Source organism: Gymnogyps californianus, chromosome 3 (genome assembly GCF_018139145.2).
Source record: "Gymnogyps californianus isolate 813 chromosome 3, ASM1813914v2, whole genome shotgun sequence".
Taxonomy (NCBI): Eukaryota; Metazoa; Chordata; class Aves; order Accipitriformes; family Cathartidae; genus Gymnogyps; species Gymnogyps californianus.
In genome coordinates this window covers 52,867,429-52,879,578 of record NC_059473.1, presented here as the reverse complement: position 1 = coordinate 52,879,578, position 12,150 = coordinate 52,867,429, and the positions used below count along the sequence as shown (strand labels likewise).

The 12,150-nt window shown below is 38.5% G+C and overlaps 1 protein-coding gene across 2 annotated transcripts in view; it reads right to left on the bottom strand.

Moving 5' to 3' along the window:
• WTAP (WT1 associated protein) overlaps positions 1-12,150 on the bottom strand; it is a 29,655-nt gene that overhangs the window by 16,977 nt on the left and 528 nt on the right. For both annotated transcript variants that reach the window (XR_007766317.1, XM_050895114.1), the window contains exons 2-4: positions 8,572-8,609; positions 8,432-8,487; positions 645-703 (exon numbers count right to left, since the gene is read on the bottom strand). Coding sequence is in view for 1 of the 2 variants with exons in the window: in XM_050895114.1 (XP_050751071.1) it covers positions 645-703; positions 8,432-8,487; positions 8,572-8,601 (145 nt within the window). In the remaining variant the exon portion in view is untranslated. The remainder of the gene's footprint in view (positions 1-644; positions 704-8,431; positions 8,488-8,571; positions 8,610-12,150) is intronic.

Below are 12,150 nucleotides of genomic sequence, written 5' to 3'. Positions count from 1 at the left end.
CAACACAACTTTTAAAAGTGGCTTAGGATTGGCAATTCAGTCACTTCCAAAATGTATTCAGCTTTTCCCATTTGAGAGTAGGATGTTTTTCCCATATTCTCTTTTGAAAGCCTGAAGTACAGACCAAGTTTTAAAGACCACATAAGACTGACAATCAAATAGTTAATTTGCCTAGTCAGATCAAACATTACTTGGAGACTCATTTTAGACCTTTACCTCTACAAACTCTTCTCCTTCCCATGTGGTTTACAGTCCTGTGAGACTACTGAAGGCACAAACATTCATGGAGTATTTTGGTAGAGGACAACATTTCCTTTCTAATGGAAAAGTCCTGAAAATACACCTATTTGTGGGGTTATGTTTTGAGACTCTCCCCGCCCCCCCAGCAGTCTGGGTACAGATGGTCCTACAGACACAAAACCAGACTTTTTAGATGCTGTGTGAGATCCGCAAAGGAAAGTAAGTGGCTGAGAAAGCTGGGAAAGGCTGAAAACTTACACTAGAAAAAACAGGTACTTTTTTTTCTGACAAATAACTGACATATAGACTTCTAACAGTTTTAGAAAGCACAGACATTACTCGAACACTCTGCTTTATATAAACATTCAGGTAACTCGTATCGTTTTGAAACTTGGCTAACTTACAATTCAGGTCTGTGTACTTGCCCTCCAGAGCTTGCACGTATGCTTCATACTGTTTCCACCTATCGTAGAGACGAAGAGAAAAAAGAATTTTCTGAAGCTCAGTTTATTAAATCAAGGCATCTCATTCCTAAACTTTCAGAGTATACATTCATACCATAATCAGAAAATGTCAAGAGGGAATTATACAATTGCATAAAAGACAATTCCAGTTTTAAAAAAGGGGCTTTTAATCATGGAAATAGTTAAATCCACTTCGCATCTCAAAAGAGTAAAAAGGTAGCTATGCGTTACAACACTTAAAATTGACATCTTAAAACTTACTGTAATATTTTGGACAAACATTGGGATCACTTATTACTTAGTTATCTGTGTAAAGTACCTAGGATACATCTCATTCTCAAAGCAGAACAATTCAAACAAAATTCTGTAACAGAAACCATAATACACAGACAAGATTAAGTCTGTTGTTCACTTGGTAACAAGACAAGCAGAAGTGTATTACAATACACTACAATTGGCAGTCTAGGTTAAGTAGTTATACTAGCTCATTCAAATCAAGACCATACTCTGATTATATTCATCAACCAAAAGCCAAGTAGTTTAATAACTCTTTGAAGGCACGTTATTTAAGCGATTCATCTACAGTCAGAAACCTCACACTTAAAAACAGCATTGCATTTGATACAAATCACCAAATCAGTAGCAAATAAAGTCTGCAGTAGAGCTTAGCACAGCGTGCCTTACCAACAAAGTTCACAGGATGGCGTTTTGGGGTTTTTGTTTGTTTTTAAAATACTTTACTCCTAACTATGTGAATTCCCATGATGGTACAATTCCACAATATGAAATAAATTCATCTAATAGCTTACCACTAAGAAGGGGAAGGTTGCTGCTCCCTCCTCCCAACTATCCTTTCTCCTTGACACCTATTTTATGTCAGACCCATCATAACTGCTCTATTTTAACTCCCTAACCTACACCACCACTATCTCAATCAAAACTATAAAATCTAAGTCTAAATCATTTTTGACCATTTAGTGAATTCAAACAGCTCATTAAAGGGTCTAAAAGTATCAGGTCTGTAACAGCAAGTGAGATCACATCACTGGGAAAAGCAAAAGTAAGCACAAGATCTCTTCCTTCTAGCAGCAACAAAATTTTGCATCTCTTCAGCTGAAGATGAAATCAGCGTGAATTAATGCTCTTAAGCTCCGTAGAAGAGAGCAGTTGTATTCCCACTTAACCCTTAAACTTATCTCTCCGCTCTAAAAAGATCATTGTTAGAAACAAAAGTTTCACTGTTTGACCACTAGAAGTTCTATGTTAGTTCAGGAGATTTCAATCCCCCCAAAGTAAAACTGAAACAGTCTACTAAATAGCAAACCCAGACAGAAAGAACCTAATTTTTACATGAAAGAATTACATGAAGTAAAAGAGCTGGTCTTCAAATACAGCTGCAGGATTACTTGACTTCTAAGTTACATCTCTCAGCCTGAAAACAGTAATTCTGTCAAAATCGTGACACCAACCCCACCCCCCCAATAACAGGAGCTATACAAAGAGCAAGTGAAATGAAGACCTGAAACACAAGTTAAGTAGACATGACAGACCACCACCGGGGGGGGGGGACGGGGGGACACCAAACGAACAAAAACCCACATGTAACCTGTGGTCACCAAGAACGTCAGAGATAATGCCTGTAAGTCACCTCTCAACAACTGCTAGTATTTAAGCAAGAACTGAATTCCTGGAAAACCCAGAGTGCACCAGGCCGTGTCATGGATTTTTCAAGTCATGTGCCTGTGAACTCTTCTAGAAACATGACTCTTCAGACATGTTTTGTCAAAAACCTGGTGAAGACTGTTGCGGTTCATCTTCCAGCAAGTTGTATTGGGTCTGGATGAGATAAGAGTTAATTTTCCCCATAGCAGCTCTCATAGTGCTGTGCTCTGTATTGGTAGCTAGAAAGGTGCTGATAACATGCCAGTGTTTTGGCTACTGCTGAGCAGTGCTCGCACAGCATCAAGGCCGTCTCTCTAACACTTCCCCCCTCACCAGTAGGCTGGGAGTGGGCAAGATCTTGGGAGAGGACATAGCCAGGACTGCTGACCCAAACTGACCAAAGGGATATTCCATACCATATGGCATCTGCTCAGCAATAAAAGCTAAGAGAAAGGCGCGGGGGGGCGGGGACATTCGTTATTACGATGTTTATCTTCCAGAGCAACTGCTACACATGCTGAAGCCCTGCTTCCTGGGAAGTGGCTAGACATCGCCTGCTGATGGGAAGTAGATAATAAATCTTTTGTTTTCCTTTGCTTCAGCACACAGCCTTTGCTTTTGCTTTATTGAACTACCTTTATCTTGACCCACAAGTTTTTTTCCATCTTATTTTCTCACCCCCTCCCCATCCTGCTGAGGAGGGGAGCGACAGAGCAGCCTGGTGGGCACCTGGCATCCAGCCAAGGTCAACCCACCACACAAGTTTACGAAATTGTACAGAATAAACTTGTGATCACCACACTGACATAGTCAGAGAGAACTCTTCAACAATCAAGCCATCCGCAGAGCTGGTTTTCACCTCACTTCAGGCAAACCAGAAAGCTAGCAACTATAGAGACAAAAATCAGAAGCAGGCTTATTTAATGCAATTAGATTTAAAAAAAAAAATTAAAAATCATTAAAACAGACAATCAAATAGACTAAAGGCATCAAAACAAAAAGTGAAATAATGGAAGTTTAAAAACATTCACATTAATGAAGTAGACCATTCTTATAAATAACTTCGGCTCAGGAAAATAAACAAATATATTGGTAGGCCCTTACTGAAAGGGGACTGATTCCTTTTCAATCAAACTTGCAGTTGTGATTTTTCATCTGATGTGTATGTATTTTTTTAGTGATCTCAGTAATCCTGAGGACTAACATGTCAAAATATTTACCAAATATATCAAGACAGTTTCTCAAGAACATTCATGAAACCAAGTTAAAGGAAGAAAAACAAAGATTCTCTTTTTTTTTACTTTAATATATATACTTTGACTAGTTTTAGGTATTTTAAAAACAGTTCTGCGATGGCCATGATAATTTAGTTTTCACTTAAGTGTCTGTTAACTGACTTATAAATGCCTTTCATAACTTCTAAGTTCTTAAGTCTCCTCTTGTAGCAACTTTTCTTGTTCAGTGCCTTTAATAATCTATTTTCCTAAACACTGTCTTTCCAGCTTATTTCAGTATGATCGTTTTCCCTTGTTTATAGTGGTAGCACAAATCATTAAAAGAGGGAAAAGTGGAATTCTGATCTTTGAAAAGCTGAAGTTATGCAAAAGAAAATAAAAAGGAAAATAAGGAACTATGACAGAATAAAGCATTTTAAGAAAACAAGGATGCTGAAGATCATTGACAATATTTTTAGTGCTCCAACTCTGAACATTGTTAACTCTTACCCTGTTTACTCCTTCTTCTCTATTATGTCTATACTGGCAGAGAAGACCAGATGATACCACGATCAAATAGGACAGGTGTAAAACTCGGTATTTCTAGGTCTCAAATGACTACGTGAATGGTGTTTGAGTTCGTAACACCATTCTTTAAATGAACAATTCTCACAGAAAATCTGTTTTTACCTGAACAATGAAAGGGCAATATTTCCAGATGCATGACTTTGGTCTTACATTGTACAACTGAATTTCCAGGCACAACAGTTTTGCTTTATACTTTTTTCAGTAATATGGACTCCCAGCTGCTGACATGCAAGGCTGAGGTGAGACTGCATTCCCATTACATGAATCTCACATGTTAAGTTTTCACACAGAGCTTGAAACAGGTGACAAGGATGGGAAGTTTGTGGAATACTGTAATGATGCCTTCACTCAGTGATGGAATCTCAGCCATGCTGTGTTGAAACTATAGTAGAAGCTGAGGCTAATCTAGCAGTGGATGTAGTATCACCTAGAAATCCCAGCTACCATGCACAACTCCAGTACAGTCCAAGGGTTCAGAGCTACAAGTTAACAAAAAAACACCACACCACACAAAATACACACAAAAAAAAGGCAAAAAAGCAAGTATGATCTGCAGCCTCCATCAGGTCCTACTGCTATTAGGAAACGGTTAGAAAAAGTCAACTCATAGATGTCACCATATGCCACAGAGTAGGTCTTTATTTCAGATTGTTAGAAATTTTAATGAAAACTGTATCCAGAAATATTGTAATCCTCTGCATAAAAACATGCAACTTCCCCATGAGACACCAGAACACATTAAAGACCTCTGATAAATTATGAAAGTTTCCATATAAATAGCATTCCTAAAAATTACATACTTAAAACCTTTTCCAGCTAGCTCACTTTACAGGCTCTTCAGGGAAAAGATTTTTGCCCCTAAATACATTCTAAAGCTCAGTAAAAGAAACATGTTCAAAAAACATCAGTAGTGATACATTTTTCTCCCCCCCCCTCCCCCCTCAATTATGTCAGAATTAAAATTTGAAGATTGCTACTAGCACATCTTCAACTACAGGAGGAAAGCATTCCCCTCTGGGAAACTGTTTTGCCTTACTTGAAGATGATACATTCCCTTCTACCAGGTTTCATTTACACATAATACCTGCATTAGTTTAAACTTTTTTTAATAGACATAGGTAAAACCAACAGACATAGGTAAAATCAACACTTACAGTGACGTAAAAATCCAGTTTTCAGTTAAACTAAGAATTTGCACATACTTGCAAAAGCTTCTTTAAATAAACCAGTGATCTATAGGAACTCGCTGGCCAGACCTTAAGTCTGAAGCCTTTCTTCCCAAGATCCAAGAAAGAGATAGTTCTCCTCTTCACACATGTAATCTAAGAGATGCATTGGTTTAAGCAAACATGAGAGTTGCCTTGACCTCCTCGCCCCATATTGCCCGTTCTGGTACATCTGTAGGGGACTCAGGCAGCTCAACAGTGAACTTGAATGGGAAAAAAAGCCAGCTTTTTTCTCCAATCAGTTTGGTTTCCACTCAATATTGGCTTCTTCATCTGTTTAGTAGTTCATGTCAGTAATCTGATGGCTAAACATTGACAATCTGAAGAGCTCCACTAAAGTGCTACTTGGAAAGGCACTAAAGAACAGAGACAGAGCTGTACACAGAACTAGGAAGACAGTCCTGAATCCGATTTACATTCAGGGGGTCACTTACATTCTCACAAGAACTGGAAAGCAACTGAGCAGCATTATGTAGGTTAGTTAATTCCCTTCATTCTCTAAAAATATTAAGCAGACTTTAAGACTCCATGGCTTCAAAATACCTCTATAAACACCACTATTTTTCTTGGAGCACCCATTTTTTATGCCAAGCCTTGGGGTTCACTTTTTCCAAGAATGAATGATATGCACTTAGGGGGTAGGGCACACACAGCATTGCACCTAAGCCGTTCCAAAAGTGACTGGCTGTATGTCCATGTTGACTGAAGTTCAGTAAAAGCACTGTATTTCCTCAGAACTGCTCGCGTAAATCAGGGTACTTCAGTGTTTTACAGGCTAACCACTAGGCTAAATGATCAGGGCAATACTGATCAGATTTTTAGCTATGATCCACAGAGTGCTTTGTTACCATGTTCCTGGCTCTTCTTTCTTCACAGAAGCTCCTACACAGTCAAGCTAAGTAGCTACCACATAAAAGAGAGGAGGGGAAAGATGAAGGAGATGAGTCCACAGCAACAAGTAATGAGACAAGCAGAAATTCCCAAAAGGCCGGACTGAAAGGCTTCTTGTTGATGCTGCTCACATTTAGTCAACAGAAGTCAAAACGAGCAAACCTAAATTATGTACTTCATGGAAAAGAACAGTGAAATTGGGATTCATGGCACAGGAACTGACAAAAAAGAATTAGTATTTTCTACACATGTATTTTATCAGCGCAATTGTACAGCGATGATGATGTATTACCTAAAAGACCAAAAGCAGATGACACATGCCCGTATCTTAAAAAGCATTTACCTCACCAAAGCATGGACCAAAAAAAAAAATGCATTCCAAGTCTTAAGACAATCCAGTAGTGGTCAACACATGCTTTTCTAAGTCTGAAAGTAGTAGACATGCTTTTGATTAAAGTATGATATACATATAATAGCGTTATATTCTATTCCAACCTACAAATGATGCCAGCAGTTAGTGTAGTAATTGCTAGTTTTACATGAAATCACAATTAAAGGTGAATTTACTCTAAATCCATTAAATATGCACCCCATTCAAACAAAAAACAACAGTGTTCGTAGGACTGCTTAATGCAAACAAATAAGATGGACATGGATGAAACAGCATTTAAGTTTCCACTTCTGAGTATAATGGACAGTTATTCTCCTTAAATCCATCAAGTGGCCTTTTTGAGAGCACAAGTTGCTTTGTCTACACTAAGAAGATCTGATAGCAACACAGCTGTCATTAGCAAATTCCCTCCTGTCTCTTCATTAACACAGTTTAGCTGCTGACATACTTCCTTAGGTGTATTCCATCACATTCTCACTTGAATATATGCTGGAAATGGATCTCTTCTTTGGTAGCAACTAATCATTGCAAGTTACAAAAACTGGTTACAGTTGGAAGCCTTTTTTTTGTTTTCACACTATCAATCGGAAAGCAAGTGGCACAGAATCTATGCTTTGATACTTTGACAGGAATTTTATAGCTGGAAGTAAGAGCATAGCTTTACAGACTTAGGAGTTTGCTACTCCTGGGAATAATCTTGAGTACGGAAACTTTTTTTATAAAAGTTTCACAAGGCCTAAACCACTTAACATCAAAGAAGATTTTTCCCTAATGTTTAAATACATTATATCCTTTATTACCCCAAAGACTAGATACTCGGAGGAAGCCAGAAACCAGTTTTAAACATATGAAGCCAGACTATGTTGACTGCCCTGGAAAGAACTGCCACCTCTGATGTAGCTGGCAGGATAGCCTGCCCAGAAGAGGGAGTAGCTGATCATATACATTAAGTGTTGCGCTTGTATCCTCGTGTTTCTACACAGTTTAGTCCTTGTTCTATGAAATAGCAATATTTAACTTGAGAGAAACTAATAATGCTAATAACTTACAGTGTACAAAAAGCCAAGAGCTAAAGTTTACCAAAATGCACATACAAACTACTCCAGCAGATAAACAGATGACCCACAGATGCCTAGTTTAGTTAGCTCCTTGTTTACAAATCAGGAAGTTCAGGTATACAGAGACAAGTAGCCTGGGTGAGTTTCTTCAAGCAGGTGGTCTGCGTGACAGGGTTGCCTATTATTTTTTCCATGGTGACATTTAGCTTTCTAAAAGGTGAAAAAGATGGTCAGGCTCTTCTTTATGCAAATTCTAGGCAATGAAAACTTCATTTTAACATTTTACTGTTAATATCTGAACATGCTGAGAAGACGATCTGCATGGACTAAGAAAACCTAAAACTTACTGTAGGAGTAAGGAGTTGATGTTTTTCTGATGTTTAAAAATAACTTGCTATCTAGCAAGGAATGTAAGCAACCGTATCTTCTAAAGTTACAAGTGAAAAAAAAACCCCTCCTACTCATGTATTACAAAATATTGTTCAGGATTTTGTCTCTTTGGAAAAAGTGTTTCCCCCCAAACTATATATAAAAATATTTGAGACAAGATGAGAACTTTACAGAAGAGATGTATCATGAAAAGGATAAAATAGTTTTTCAGAACAAGGATGCTAAAAACAATGGAAGAGGGAGGTCACACATCTTCCATTAAAAGTTCACGAAAATGTTGAAACGGAAAAACTGCTTTTTACTTTACCTTAGGATGAGCTCGTCTCTAGGTAAAACCTTAAAATCTGCTTCACTAAGGCGAACCTATGGAGCAAAAGGAAAAGCACAACTTATCAAACTGTCAGGATTACCTGGGGGGGGTAAAGTCACAAGTATTTTTAAACATACCTTCTTTGGGAGAGGTTCTTCATTCGTCATTGTGAACTCTGAAGGGGGAGGAAAACAAAGGAGCTTTATTTAGTGTAGTTACTAGGGTACATGAAATACTGAACAAGTCAGAAACTTGTACTTCTAGCCTTATTTTTTTTTTAATTTGCAATATTAGACTACTGAAACATTGGTTCCACACAATGCAGAGCCAGAGTACAAAACACTACGACAAGTTTGCTGCTGTAATCTAGATACAAAGTCAACAGATGCATTTTTTCTATGTTAACCAAAACTTTCTTTAAATGTCTAAAAAGCCTATCCGTAATCAGTTCTTCCTATTTAACTAAGCAAAACCACCCAACTTTGTCCATATATGTTTAGATCAAACTGACATTTTGTATGTACTCACATCTATTTAACACTGTACTTTATGAGGTAGAGGATAATCAGAGTCTGAGGAAAGCAATTTATACTACTACTTCAGTATCTCTTTGGAATAAAAGTAAATAATTTGTGAACGTTACCACTAATGTTTGGGTTATGTCAAAATAACATATTCTTCCAAGCACTTATTTTCTTACTTTTAAGATTCTGATAAACAGGAAGTATTAAACAGTTATTTTAAAACCCTTGTGAACATTTTTAGGAAAAGTAAGATGTCAAATAAATGGCTTGGATACACCATCAAATTCAATTCCTCTTGTGTGTATGTAGCGTAACAGGATTGCATTGTACTAGGTTAAATATTCACACTTCTTTGAGCTACAGGACATGCTTCCTTACCTCAAAAGGATAATACATAGTATTTTCTACAACTATGATTACACCAAAAATATTGAGTCTGCAAAGACTATAAGCATACAAGTAACAATGAATGCAAGGTTTGCTACAGGCATGCATATCTGCAATATGCTTTCCAACAGAAGAGTTGCATATAATATTAAGATTCGACAAGCTTGTAAAGCTGCTGCGATGCACGTATACCAGGGATGTGTCAACTCCTTGGTTGTGAACACTCAGCTTCACAAAAACAATGCTCTTAAGTAGTTAAAAAAAAATTTTATTTTCTCAAAAACACTTTTTACAGACTACCTTAGGTATTTTCACAACACCACCCAATGAACTAATTTAACTTTTCCAAATCCTAAGACAAACAAATCCTAAAATTGTTTGTCTTATTGACAAACAAATACACGCCAAATGAAGTAAAGCCTCTTCAACCTACACTAACCATTGACAAATACACACTCTACCAAACAAGGCCTCAGTTAAAAAAAAAAAAAAACCAACACACACCACTCCCCCCAAAAAACCAAACAAAAAACCCCACACCAAGTACAGTGCACAGATGAAACAACTTCCAAGCCTTTCATAAAATAAAAACTGACATGAGAACCCACGGAAAGGTTTCCAAAAACTTTCAGTAGAAGCATCTCTCTGATGAATGGCAGCTTCCTGTTCCTAGTCTCAGTAACACACAGGCACTTAAGTGCTTCCCTAACCTAAGAAGTCCCCCCCACCCACACCACCTTCCCTCTCGCACACAAGAAGTTACTCAAGCATTTTGCTTTAACTTCTGGATGCAGCTCCTTATTTAAGACTGTTTTACCAAAAAAGCACCTTAAATATATTCAAGCATAAGAGGCCATCGATACAAACTGCTGGTGCCCAACTCAGTCATCCAAAATAACACACAATAACTTGAGATCACAGAGGGAATGCTTGTGACCCCTGTATTTAGGGTGCCTACCTCTCCCATTATAATCTTCCTAAAGATTTTTAGAATCTTTTAACTCCTTCAGTGTTTGGAAGTAGTCTTGAAGATCTCAGCAAGATTTAAGTCCTTGACAGAGAGAAACATGCTTTTCAGATGCCCCACAGAACGACAGCTAACACTGATTAAGTTGTGCACAGATGATGTCGTTATTTGTGTGTTCCTCAGAAAAGCACCAGAAGCATAGAAATACCAAAAAAGGTGAGTTTCCCCAAAGACTTGGCTTGTGAACCCTGCAGCAGCATAAACACTTGATTGCTGCCACAATCATAACTGAAAGAAATCAAAGGCTGATGCTCCATCTAAGGGTAGTCTACCTCATATCTCCAGACCTTGCACGAGGTTCCAGCACCCAGTTCTCTACAGCAGCACCAGATCTGGCTACCCTAACCTCTACACCCACCACACCACCATTTACAAAGCCATCTCTTGCTTTCAGACACGAGCACAGAAGCGCTCAAGACTAAGGTTACAGGCCACTGCATTACAGAAGTTACTGTCTTACTGCCACCTACTATCACTTGTAGTGACAGAACTGTACACTAAAAAAAAAACACAACACACTAGCTAAAAATATTCTGCAAATTATTTTGGAAAAGCTAGGTTGATCACATCTACAGATAAACACTAGCACTCATTCTGTATGTGTGAATTTCACCTCACTACTCCCATGCAACAGCTTTTTTGGCACCTACAGTAACTTACCAAAAGCTTAGAAATTTATTACTGCTATATATTTCTACCATTGTGCTCAGTGTTTTTCAGAAACATTAAGAGCATCAGGCTGACCACATCAGTTGTCACAGTGATTTGCCTTAGCCTTCTATTCATTAACAGATTAATTTGTATGCTACAGACAATAACATTACAACTGAAATGTTCATCCTTTCGATTTAATACATTAACTTTTCAAGTACTGTGCAGCAAGAGGTGCTTCTCATCACTCGGCTCTCCTCTAAAAGAGGAGATGATCTCTCTCCTATGCAGATCAGAAATACTTTGCAGGAGTATGATGAAGTGCTATTTTCTACAATAAAAAGAATCAACAAAAACAACGTTCCTGTATAACTGACTGGAATTAACATGATTATATTTTGTGATTTATATGATGGACAGCTTAACTGCACTATCCTAACTAAGCACTTTCATGATTTTGGGGAAACGATGGCTGTAACATGCCACTCCTTCTGCGTATCTGCTCCTGGCAACGAGCAATATAAAACCATATTCCATACTTAAAATAACATTGCCATGGGCACTGAAAGAATTTTTATGTAATCTCATCATGTTTTAGGCTTTTATGGCACTTTAAATATGAAAAGAGATGAAATGGGGAAAGTGCATTTTAATTTTGGGAACTCCAGCAGTCTGTACACCTTTTACTACAACGTTTAGAAAACATGGAATTTAAGGATTAAAACAAAACTAAGAAACAAAATAATTAAATAATATCAGGTATGTTGCTTTACTAGTTACACCTGAAGTAACTGCCAGTTATTTTAACAATATGAAAAAGACTTCCGTGGGGAAAACCCCTGCATAGGCTCCGGGCTCTCAAAATATGAAAAAAAAAGCTTCAAAATAACATTCTGACTGTGCAGACTTCACGCTCGCCTCAGCAACCGCGGTCTAAGGCCGGGTCCCGCGCGCCTTCCCCCGCCCCGACGGCGAGTCCCCGCCGCGCAGCCCCGCCTCCTACGCGGAGACCCCGCCGGCTGCGGGCCAGGCGCAGCTGCAGGCCGCTGACCGGCCGGCTCGCCGCAGGCGTTTGACAGACCCCGCTGCCGCCGCCACCCCCCCCCCCCCCATCCGCTCCCAAGCTC